At 38.1% G+C, this 12,672-nt stretch overlaps 1 protein-coding gene across 1 annotated transcript in view; it reads right to left on the minus strand.

Annotated features, from left to right (window-relative positions):
• Positions 1-270: 270 nt before the first annotated feature.
• The window catches only part of C5H14orf39 (chromosome 5 C14orf39 homolog), a 35,749-nt gene continuing 23,347 nt past the window's right edge, over positions 271-12,672 (minus strand). The window contains exons 10-18 of the mRNA XM_054162161.1: positions 11,164-11,303; positions 10,506-10,585; positions 7,556-7,641; positions 7,398-7,462; positions 5,694-5,764; positions 4,320-4,459; positions 3,345-3,480; positions 1,850-1,907; positions 271-719 (exon numbers count right to left, since the gene is read on the minus strand). Of these exons, the coding sequence (XP_054018136.1) occupies positions 517-719; positions 1,850-1,907; positions 3,345-3,480; positions 4,320-4,459; positions 5,694-5,764; positions 7,398-7,462; positions 7,556-7,641; positions 10,506-10,585; positions 11,164-11,303 (979 nt within the window). The 3' untranslated portion in view covers positions 271-516. The remainder of the gene's footprint in view (positions 720-1,849; positions 1,908-3,344; positions 3,481-4,319; positions 4,460-5,693; positions 5,765-7,397; positions 7,463-7,555; positions 7,642-10,505; positions 10,586-11,163; positions 11,304-12,672) is intronic.

A 12,672-nucleotide genomic window follows, 5' to 3' on the forward strand; every position in this document is an offset into this window, starting at 1 on the left:
TGTTAAGTATTGTGACTCTGACATTGTTTCACCTCAGATATTAATACCTACAAAATGCTACATAAAATTAACTAAAATGTTTATTTCAAACATTTGATAAATATTTTGTGTGCAACAGCTAATTTAAGAACATTGTCATTAACTCAAATTCAGCTGTCACTCTTACTAACGCAAGTTTATTTTATGTCAAAAGGCTGAAAGCACTCATGCAGAAGTTTAGAAGCTCTCACAGATGTTTAATTAATTCAACACACTACCACAAGATTCTCATAAGTGTCAATTTAACAGCAGTCTATTGTAACATTTTATCAAAACAACGTATTTAGAAAACAAGGAAGAAAAATTAAAGGTGCACCTCAAAGCACATATGCCTGATGAACATACTCATGCTCTTGCAGCAATTGCAATAACATATTCGTACAAGCAATGAAAGAAGATGAAATGCTTTAACTAAAGAAACTGAAAACATTTGTCAAGGCTAAGCAGGAAAAGAATGTAAAAGGAAGTCAAAGGTATTCAAAAGAAGGTAAATGGTTTTGTATTTTGTAAGGAAGAATGAAAACCTTTCACAGAAGGAGACTCTGATGATCTCTGATCCTGTCCAAATGCAAATGGAAAACTGAAGTCATCTTTTCCATCTCCGAATGCATGAGAAGTCGGTCCCGAGGGGAAGGGGAAGGCAAATGCATCCTCACTTTCTGATTTCCCAAACAAGCTTCCTGTATGAATACATACTAATAATTAGATTAACTCTTACTGAACAAATACTGCATACAATATAATGTGCTTCCTTAATAACATTGTACTCCTGCTGAATGTCAACCTCTGCTGTATGTTTACTAGAAACAGTACTTCCAGGACAGCATTACTAGAATCTACATAGAATGAAGTGTGAAGTACTTGAAGGACTTGGAAAAACAAGACACTTCTGCATAAGGTACTGGGTGAAATATTTTGAATACCAAGCAACAGAGGTATTTGCAAACTGATAGATGTTTGCAGATCCCTTCTCTAGAGAATAATGCAATCAAGCACTGAAATTCTTGGAGAAACAAAGGTACAGACAGGAGAACACCTGCATTTTGTATTTAATAACACAAAATTCACCCTCTTTTCTTTATAATAGTTAGACAGATGCATACAACCCAACATTCATACACTTAAAAAAATAGCTTTGCACTTGCAGCACCTCCACAAAAAAAGGTAGATTACAATTCCTTCCAGAAAGGTGTGTGATCAAGAGTAAGTTTTGATCCAAATGATACCAGGAAAAATTAGCCTTTCATCACACAGAATGCATATGTGTGCAGCCCACTCAGCATGAGTGGAAGATCCTGTTTAAGTCTGATTCTCCTCTCTCACACTTGTGCTCTGAGAGGAACATAATTATTTTCATTTTAGCTGAGAGAAGTTAAAAAAAATCCCAACATGTATTCTTTCCAACACCAAGCGTCAGATAGCCCTAAGTTAAAAAGTAGTATTTACCAAGTATTACTGCTTTTTACATTAAAAAAACCTGTTCTTCTCATCAGTGAAAAAGCCTTGACACTTCATTTTTCATCCTTGCAACTCCTCTTAGTCTGTTTCAAGCCCACCTAACCCTATCCCACTCTTTCTTTCCTTCTCATACCTCTCATTTCAAGATATCTCATATATTTGAAGTCAGACATGCTAAGTAAGATTTAAGCTAGTCAAAACAGAAATTAACTCAATAAGCCTCTGAACTACAGTATCACAGCTGAACATCCATCAAAGGTGCCTTGTTAAGCAGGATCACAAGCTTGTCAGTCACACAAGCACAAGCAGAACACAGCTGCTATACACAAGTACATCTGATTTTCAGACTTACCAATATCTTTCTGTGGAGAGAGAGGGTTCAAATTGCCCACAGGATAACCTTCCTCTATCTGAAATGTAAAACAGTCATTTTTTTTTAACAAATAAACAAGACAAAAGATAAGCTCTAGCACTGATATGTAATAAGTTACTCCACTTCTGGTGAGAAGGACACTGTTCTAATGAATGTTAGTACTCTTCACAAAGTCTGCATTTAAATGTGTACATCAGACCCAGGTAAATTCTTCAGTGAGACAGGTTTCATGCTTACATTTGCAAACACACAGCTTTCATTCTTCTGGAAAAAAAGCAACAGATTAAGAATAGACCAAAATCTGCCCTGTTTTGCCACTGGTTTTTAAACTGAAAAGTTTCAACATTATTTTATTATGTGATATTTTAGGAAACCTCTAAGCAACAACATAATTACTGCCTAATGAGTCAGAAAGAGTAGCAGAATAACCCCTCAGCAGTCTTGAAAAGAGTTCTTAGGCTAGATTTATAATAGATACTTAAATCCTTCAAAACTCCCATCTCAGAATCTCACATGACTGCTACAGGCTGGTAAATTTCTGCCACTGACCAGGCACAAGATACAGTGGGTTTCACAGCACTGGGTGACTTGATACCTACCTCCTTCCTAAACAATTCACAAAGTACTCACCAGGGCATTCCTGCCTACAAAGAGTGGATGCTAGGAGCTGTCAATGACATGTATCTTGCTAACACAAAATAAAGTGGTGTTTGCCCTATTCCTTCCTTCAGCTTTTATCTAGCAAAATCAAGACTGAGCACAGCCACTAAAATAAGAGATTCCTGCATAATGGGGTTGAATCTGCATTGCTAGCAATGACACCTAACCACTGTGCTACATACTGATACACATCCTCAGAAACCAATTATCTAGCCCAGTGAAAATTACTCTAGAACGCTGAAGCTGAGAAACCTGCAAAGGAAAATAAAAGCCTGGGTTCCACTCCCTGCTCCAATCAGTTTCGTACATTTCTCCCCACATTTAAGTGTATCTAATCCACATTTGCTCTTCAATATCCCTAACAGATAATCCTTTCTTCCTTTTGTCAGTGTTCTGCATTTTGTGAAAAATGGAGGGGGGAATAACAATTTAAGTACCTGATCTCTACTTCAGCAATACAAAAGCACACAAGATAGGTGTATGAGTTCTGAGTTCTGTCAGGGTACCTAAAGTTCTGGGTTGCAATGCTGAATCAGAAGCCTTTTTGCGAATCTAGTCACCTATATATTTGCTCAAGATCTGATTTTGCCTTTACTGCAAAGCATCATACTTCATCAGAAATCTTCATAGCAGGACTGCCAGGAAAGGAGATAAGCATTTACAAAGGATGTCAAATGTAAAATTGAGCAAGCTAGTAAAAAAATTATTTGCTACAAAGATAATCAAGCTGAAAAACCTCAACCATTGTCAATGCTGTTTTCTTATCATATTTTGCGTTCTGGAAATTTAATACCCCCAAATGTTCATTTTTTACCTCATCAGATGAATTTTCTGCTCCAAACAGAGAGGAATCAAATAAATTAAAGCCAGGTGACTTCTGGGAGAAGTTCATGAGAGAAAAGAAGGCAGGAGATTTTGATGTTCCTTCTTCACAACCTAAATTGTGAATACTGTAAAAACAGAGAGGAAGAAACCACACTAAGATTTTTTTAAAGTAGCATAGATGGATATTTTGTTCTATTTCTTCTTTATTTGTCACTTTCCTAGATTCCCATAGTTTCTGACAATAATTTCTTCTTCCAATATAAAGCTGCTAACACAAGTAGTTAAAGAAAAATGAGGTGGTGTTACTATTAATTCCTTACCCTTTTACCAAAAAGACTCTTTAAAGATAGAAATGTTACTGCAGGAAAAGCCAACAATTGCAGCTGAGGAGCTACAGAATACAGAACTAACCAGGTTGGAAAAGACCTTTGAGATCATCGAGTCCAACCTATTACCCAACACCATCTAATCAACTAAACCATGGCACTAAGTGTCTCATCCAGTCTCTTTTTAAACATTTACAGTGATGGTGACTCCACCACCTCCCCAGGCAGCCCATTTCAATGGCCAACCACTCCTTCTGTGAAGAATTTCTTCCTAACATCCAGCCCAAACCTCCCCTGGTGCAGCTTGAGACTGTGTCCTCTTGTTCTGTCACAGGTTGCCTGGGAGAAGAGACCAACCTCCACCTGGCTACAACCTCATTTCAGGCAGTTGTAGATGGCAATAAGGTCTCCTCTGAGCTCCGTGTCTCCTATTTCTAAGCAGTCTCCCTCTTTGAAAAGAACTCCAAGTAGAAGTGATACATAAGAAGAAAATCTTATAAATTAGATAGAAGTCAGAAAAAAAAAAGTCAGAAGAGCTTTCTAGAGAAGTTTTTCTACAGTGTCTTTCAAAACCAGTGGAAATGCTTATACAATAACAATAAACACAAGTTTGCTCAAAATCAAAGCTGAAGTCGTACAAGTCAAATGGAGGTGTTTTAGAAAACTGAGGTTCCTTCCCCTTTGACACAGGTGTTTTAGGTGGCCTCAAGAAATGTTCTGCACTTTCTTCTGCTGTGTCCGAATTATCTTCATTTGACTTAAAGCATGTGTGTATGTCCTAGTGAAAAGAAACAGACAATAGCGATTATGGCGTATAATATATCATTAGTCCATTTACCTACAAATATGTTCTGCATCTGGTTTAGGATTAGTTAATTTTATTCTCATGAAAAATAAAAAGGTTTTAATAAAATACTTACAGTGATGTATTTACCATACCTAATCTTAAATGGACATTTTGTGAATGAAACTATATATGAAAGTTTTAATAAAGAAAAATAATTAAAACCCCCCCAAACCTCTCAAACTGACTGAAAACACTAATTCCCTCTAAAATAAGTCTTAGGATAATGCTTAAAGTCACACTGGAATCCTCTTGATATGCCCCAGGGAAATAAAGAAACATCACCATCAGAATATATTTCAGCTGACTGAGGTATTTCCTCTTCCTCAGAAGATGATAAATGACAATGGATTATGTTGGATAAATGACAACTTGGATTCTGTTGATTTCCATCAGACTCAGCATTGGCATCAGCCTATGGTGAGCCATGGAGAAGATGAGGCATATACCAAAGGTTTTTTTGTATACTGGTTTTGGCTGAGAGTTGGAGTTGTGGTAAGAACAGCATTAATAGCATGGGAGTGCTCCAGTTGTTGCTGAAGGGTGCTCACACAATGTCAAAGAATCAGAAGATAATTTCTCATGCTGCCCCACTGGTGAGTAAGTTGGTGGTGCACAAGAAGGTGGGAGGGGACATAGCTGGGACAGTTGACCCCAACTGATCAAAGGGCTATTCCATACCATATGATATCATGTTCAACAATAAAAGCTGCAGTGAAGGAGGAAGGAGACTATTTGAGTTACAACATTTGTCTTCACAAGTAACCACTACATGTGAGGAAGTCCTATATTCCCAAAAAAGGCTTCCTTATTCTGTTTCTCTGGTGTACACAGTTTTTGCTATACCTGTTAAACTGTCTTCAGTCCTCAAGTTTTTGCATCTTTACCCTTCTGATTCTCTTCCCTATCCCACACCACTTTATACAAAAAACATGCTGCCCACAGGACAGTCATCCTAAATAGCCTGCTATTAAGATAGCATAAAACATGATCAAGAACAATCACCATATTAATAATCAGAAGGCATTGATTTGCTTCTCATCTCTCGGGTGCCTTGTCATGAGTCACTTTGCCAGTTTCTGAGACTTACCTCTTGCCAATCCAAAAACATCAAGATACTGCAACTCTTCTAAATAACATAATTACTTATAAGAAATTATTTTCTTACTTGAGGTATGTATGAAGAATCCTTTGGTTCCTCTTCTGCTTCTTTATTAACACATTTGGCCTCTTGATCTGCTACACAAACAAGACACCAATGCCTGTATTATAACAGCATTTTAAACAGATAAATCAAAATTACATTGCAAGAAAAAAATGTTTGAGAAAGGTTTACTAACTTGACATTGCTGCTGGTAAAGAAATGTTCTAACTGTAGTTTTCATAATAACCCACTTTGTGGCTATATCCATTGTGGTGGTTTAAGCCTTAACTGGGAGTTAAGAGCTCAGATGGGGGCAATGCTGAGAATCTCTCCCCCACTCCCCCCTCCTCCCTCCCAACAGAGAAGATAAAAAAAAGGAAGGAGCAAATCCACCAAACAATAATTTGGAGTTGGCTTGGAAGTAGAGAGGTAAAGAGTTTTCTTTAAACAATATATATATAACAATAACAGGTAAGGTTCACAGGGGCAAGGAACAAGGATGGATGGGAGGGGGAAAAAGAAGAATAATACAAAACCAGTCTCTCTCTGAAGAGGCGCGGAGGCAGCAGGGAGAAGGATCAGGCCCGACCACGTGGCAGAGGAGCAGGAAAAGCAGCCGCAGTAGCTCTCGTCCAGGAGAGGCAGGAGCCAAAAGGAGACCTAATAGCTGCAATGCCCTGCTTTTTATACCCTAGCTGGGCAGGGAGGGGGGAGTGGAACAGACTCAGCTTCCCAGGGGGAAAACACCCTGCAGGGAGGGCAAAGCACTCACAAGCCCTCCCCCCTTTGTTTTCAGAATGGGCATTAACCCACAACATCCATACCCATTGTTTTGCCACTTGTGTACTATCCTTAAAGCAATGTTCAGGCTGGTTTGGTGTGTTGTTCAAGCCTAGCTACTTTTGCCCAGGAGTACTGTGTTCGTCTAATCCAACCATTGTCCTCTGAGAGTGCAACCACCAGAAACTGGGAGGAAACAATCCAAAAGGCCCACCCATATGACACAAATGAAACATATCTTAGAGAACTGGGCAAAAGCCACGATGAGTCATGAGAAGAATGGTATCAGACTGCTGGTTTTCAGTGAAACATTTCAGGCACCATGGGGTAAGATCTTGTGTTTCAGGACACATAATTAGGATCCTAGTCACTAAAAAAACAGACTATATTTTCTGGCATACATCTGAATTGGCACTACAATTAGAAAAAATATTTAAACTGAAGCTCAGTGCCTTGTGATTGCAGAACAATTGGTTAATTTGCAACTCCTGGTTTGTTTCTGTAAATATTCTGTATGTATTTCTCAAGCTAATTTTATTGTATTAATAATCTTAATTAAGATTTTTAAATTACTGAGATTTTTTAGCCCTTTTCTGTTCATTTTCTCATGCCTTCTGGGAAGAATTTCAGACTGGATTTCACTTTACTCAAGTAATTTGAGACTACATGAGACTGGATTTACAAGAGATGCTGAAAGGTTCCTCTCATTAGCAATGGTCAGTGCTGAATGAATCTCATATTATTGAGCAGTTCAGTCAATTAAATTAGGACACGACCTGTCTGTTGTATTCTAAGTTTGAACTAAATAATCAAGGTGGAAAAGGAATACAAATGGTGGCCCACTTAATACCAGAATGAAAATCTGGCCCCTCGAATTTGTTATAATTATGTGATCTAGCATGCAATAACAGCACAACCTATCACAAAAAATGAGAGAGGCACTTTTACCTATAACTGTATTTTCATTCCTAAACTGTTGACTGGAAGTCATCTGCTTTGGAGGAAGTACCAGTCTAAAAGACAAAAAATACTGTCTGTCTAAATATGGATTGTTTCCATAAACTTTAATCACAAGAATGTCAATTACTTTGGTAAATAAAAGTTACCTGAATTGCATTTGGTTTTGCAAACTTGCTGTTGATGGAACTGGGGAAATTTGTGGATTACTCTTCCCTGCAGTTTCAATAACCGTCTAAAACACAGCAAAAAATTCAAATGAGGCAGCATAAGAAACTGTCACTTCAACAATATCACTCAAATTTCTCCTTAGACTGTGCAAATCCATTCTTTTAATCACTCTTTAGAGATCAGGCAATAAACTCTTGTTTACTGTCTTTGCTTCACCTGCATTTTAACGGCGTGATACCCAAAACCATTTCTGTATTTTTCTATAAAGTTGTATTCACAGCACTGATAACAAGAAGTGAATAATTAACTATTCTGTTACACAAATAGCATTACATAATTTACAAACTTCATCCAGGTTTTCTACTACTGCAGAGAGGCTGCGCTCCTGCTTGACAACACTGAAAGGGCTGGAGCCTGGCCTGTCTCCACCTCCAAAGGCCAAAGTTGAGTGTGTGCATTAGTGAAAGTCTCCTGGGTAGACTAAAACATGCAGAAAACATGGAAATACCCTTGCCTCACAGATATTCATCAAAGCAGAAGCCCTAACTCTGTATTGTAGCATGTAGTTGTGCCTTGAGGGCAGAGTAGCAGTAGGAATCTATGCCTCGGATGTAGATAACACATTATTTCACAGGGAGCTGCTAGTTTTACCTTGGGTTTAATTTGTAAAATATATCAAACTGAATTCAGTTCAGGGTGGGGGACAAAAGTGCTGGTTATGAAGAATCTGTGTGGCACTTCACTTCTGTAGTTTACAGCACATCTCAAGCACAGCAACCTTCTTTCTTCTAATCTAATCTATTTCCCTACTCCATCTTTTTCTCCTTGTTGCCATCACTCTTAAAATTCCCTTAACTAATCTTCAAGTGCAATTCTCCATGTCCAACTCCCTCAGCCAGTCACAAATCAGAATTGCTTGAAATTTCTTCTGGTCTTGTTCTACTCAGTGTAGCCATTCCCTTCATGTTGTCTTATCTAATGAAAGCTGCTGCTTCTTCCACAGGCTCCACTTTAAACTATTTAGCAATTTGCTCACTTGGTCTTTCAGTTCTCTTGACATTCTTAAGTAAAAACCAACTGATTCTGTTAACTTTTTACATTATGATTTTTGTTGTTCTTTAAAATTTAGTTTTAAATAGATCCAATGAGATGTCCCTTATAAAGAAAAGGTTTAGTATAGAAACTTCCCCAACCTTCTGCACAGAAAACACACTTGCAAACTATTTCTTTCCTGTGGTCTTACCTTGTGTGAATACACCTTTAATTCTTTAACAATCTATTTGTTCTGTGAATGTTCTCGCACTTCTTGAGATTTTATTTGTGGTCTTCTTAACTGTGCAAGCTGTCCCTTCAGCTTGTTTCTGGATTGATTTATTGTGCTTGCATATTTAAGACATTACAGAATCACAGAAACATTCAGGTTGGAAAAGACCCTCAGGATCACCAAGTCCAACCCATAACCCTACTCTACAAGGTTCACTCCTAAACCATAGCCTCAAGCACTACATCCAAATGACCTTTAAACACATCCAGGGTTGGTGACTCAACCACCTCCCTGGGCAGCCCATTCTAATGCCTGACCACTCTTGCTGTGAATTTTTTTTTCCTAATGTCCAGTCTAAACCTACCCAGTTGCAGCTTGAGGCCATTCCCTCTTATTCTATCACTAATTAACTGTGAGAAGAGACTAGCAACAGCCTCTCTACAACATCTTTCCAGGTAGTTGTAGAGAGCAATGTGGTCTCCTCTCAGCCTTCTCTTTTTCAAACTAAACAGCCCCAGTTCCCTCAGTCATTCCTTATAAGATTCATTCTCCGGGCCCTTCATCAGCTTTGTTGCCCTCCTCTGCACTTGCTCCAGCTGTAATACACTTTACCTTCTCAAAAATAGTGCCATAGGAATTATCTCTTTATATGTGAGAGACAGAAAAATGTAGTTGTGGATTCCTCGAGTGTACAAAGAAACACTAATCATGGTTTTATTCCTCTCAGACCAGATTTTTGATCCCGGTTAAATCTTGGAACTGAGCTGTTAACTGCAGGCAGACACATACAGCATAATTGCAGGCAATCCTGTGTAGTGCCTTGCACATTTGGTCCTTTATGTATTCAGCCTGATCTAATTGGGGATGTCCCTGCTTACTGCATGGGGGTTGGACTAGATGATCTCTAGAGGTCCCTTCCAACCCAGTGCATTGTGAGAGTCTGTGTTATTCTCTGACATCCCTCATTATGGAGTAGATGTCTTACCATAGAATTGTTAGGGTTGGAAGGGAACTCAAGGATCATCTAGTTCCAAGCCCCTTGCCACAGAGAGAGACACTTCATGCTAGATCAGGTTGCCCAGAGCCATATCCATCCTGGCCTTAAAATCCTCCAGGGATGGGGCTTCTACCACCTCCCTGGGCGACCTCTTCCAGTGTCTTACCACCCTCATGGTGAAGAATTTCTTCCTAACATCCAATCTGAATCTACCCATTTCTATTTTTGCTCCATTCTTCCTAGTCCTATCACTACCTGCCACCCAATCAGTTACAGAAGATTGCATTCCTTCTTTAGAATTCCAAAAATATGCTACATACAATGACATGAATCTACAAAGATTATTCTAATTTTCAAAAACTACACAAAATTAATTGGATATATGATCCACCCTAAGTTTGACATTAGAATGCTCACTATGACTACCAGCTGCAGTTTTTAAGAACAGGTATGTTTTCAGTGGAATTAGAAATTATGCCAAAGAAAAAAAAAATTATGATGATTACCAAGTATCAGCACATTGTCAAGATTAGCATCTTGATTACCATGCAACAAGTTTTGTGTAAGATATAATAGCACTAGGTATATTTGAAGTGTTTTAAATTTAAGCAACCACATAAAATAGATTTGATACTCCAATGATTTTACCAGAGGGAGAGCTGCATACCTGTGATGAGTTTTCTTCGAGGCTGGAGGAACTGCTGGTGGTCACTGGAGGTTCCACAGGTGTTTCTTTTTCTTCTCTCCCTAAATTAGCAAGTATTACTTTGTATCATAGAATGGTCTGGGTTGGAAGGGACCTTCAAAGCTCATCTAGTCCAACACCCTCTGCAGTAAGCAGGGGCATCCTCAACTAGATCAGATTGCCCAGAACCCTGTCAAGCCTCACTTTGATTGCTAGGGTCCCAGCCACCTTGGCACTGTTAAACAGAGCTGTGGAACAAAGCTCACACATTGTTCTGTTAATAACCAATACAAAATATTTATTATAATATATGGAAGTATCTATTTGCTGCAAATATTTACTAATATTTACTGTATTCATGCCAAGAGTGTTAAAAGTAGGGTTCAGATTTTTCTGACACTATGCTTTTCTGACACTATGAATCAGATACACCTGTTATGTTACTTTACTCATTGCATAGATAAGAGGGAAGTTGGACATAGATTTTTCCAAAAATAAAGACAGGTAAAACCCAACTTCCACTGAAAGCCTGGCTTCAACTATCACAGCAGGAACAGCTCACTAGATCTGTTACAGTTTCCATCCATTTATATGAAAACAATCCCAAATCATCATGGAAAGATCATTAAACACACCATACCTTTTTCTCCTTGTTGCCTTGAGAACTGAATACTCTGTACAGACCGGACTAATCTCCAAGGAGCGCATGGGACACGCAATGGCTTACACAGCTGACGTTTCTCATTTAGCGAAGATGTAGGTTCACTTTCTTCAAATACCCTACCAAAAAAAACGTTAGCAATTGCAAAAGAAAGGAAAACACAAAATCGAAGTGCTTCAAGTAAGTACAGTTTTCAAGGGAGATGAATGTTTCCAGGGAGGTTCTACCTCTTTCAGCTCCAGCAGATGATAAAAATTGATGTTTTCTTTAAACAATGTCAGACAGAGAATATCACAAAAAGAAGATGCCATAAAGTAGCACTAAGGCAATCTTAAGTGTACTGCTGACTCAAATTTTACCAGTATCAAAGAAAAATATAAGTAGTTTGGAGTTTTACACTTTAGTCAAAGTACTTCATTATTGTAGTTCTGAAAGCACATTTTCACATTTAGAAACACTTTTTCTCTCCCTGCAATTGTCTGGAATATTTGCTACACAGACAAAAGCGAAAACTGCACCAAGTGTTTTCACTTGTGGGGTAATTATGCTGTCTGGGGGTGATAAACAGCCTTTCTTAAAGTGTGGGAAAGACAAAGGCTAGCAGAACAATGAAGGCTAAAGTGGCTATTTGGCATAGGAGCATTTACAATTTTTTTTTTTTAATAATGAGTTTTATTTTATTTTCTCTCTGGCATTCCTGCTTAGAACCTCTGTGCTTCTAGCTACAACATCTGGTTTAGAGCTGACTAAACAATGCTCTTCAGAACAAATGAAGAATTGCATCGGTTGTTTTGTTCTCCTGGAAATTTTCCATAAATTAAAATAAGATCAAATGTAGGATGGACTTGTAGTAGTGGAGGGTAAAATTGGTGACACTGCTAAGAAAATGCCAAACTCAAAACTCTGGAGAAGATAAATGGACCTAAGAACACATTAAACTAATATACATGCACAACAGTGACCACATAAAACCATGAATGTACCCTGGTGAAATAAGTGAAGAAAACACTGTCTTCAGCTATATACCCTAAAGATTTTTTCCAACACAAATGATTCTATATTTCTGTTCTATGTACATTTAGTGCTGTGCTGGACTAAGACCTAAGAATCTATATAAAACATATGCCACAATGCATCAGTTAAAAACAATCAATTGGAATAATACTTTAAAAAAAATTTAAAATGTCTTTCAGTTTACAGTAATTGTAGATACTACCTGTGTGAAGAATGAGTACTACAGGAAATAAGATGTGTATATGGCTGGTGTACCTTTAAATTCAGATGCAGAGAGCACAAAAACAAGGAGAAATAAACCCAGAGCTAAGCACAGAACTCTGGCAAAAACAGCATCACTTTATCCAAAATGAATTATTTGCCTGCTTTACCAGAACTGTTATTCAAAAATTAACTGCACAAGGCTGCTCCTGCTGAGGTCCTGAGTTAGACTGTTATAAACTTAAACTTTTTTTTTTTCTTCATGGAACTTAG

This window comes from Dryobates pubescens, chromosome 5 (assembly GCF_014839835.1).
Source record: "Dryobates pubescens isolate bDryPub1 chromosome 5, bDryPub1.pri, whole genome shotgun sequence".
In the NCBI taxonomy this organism is placed as follows: domain Eukaryota; kingdom Metazoa; phylum Chordata; class Aves; order Piciformes; family Picidae; genus Dryobates; species Dryobates pubescens.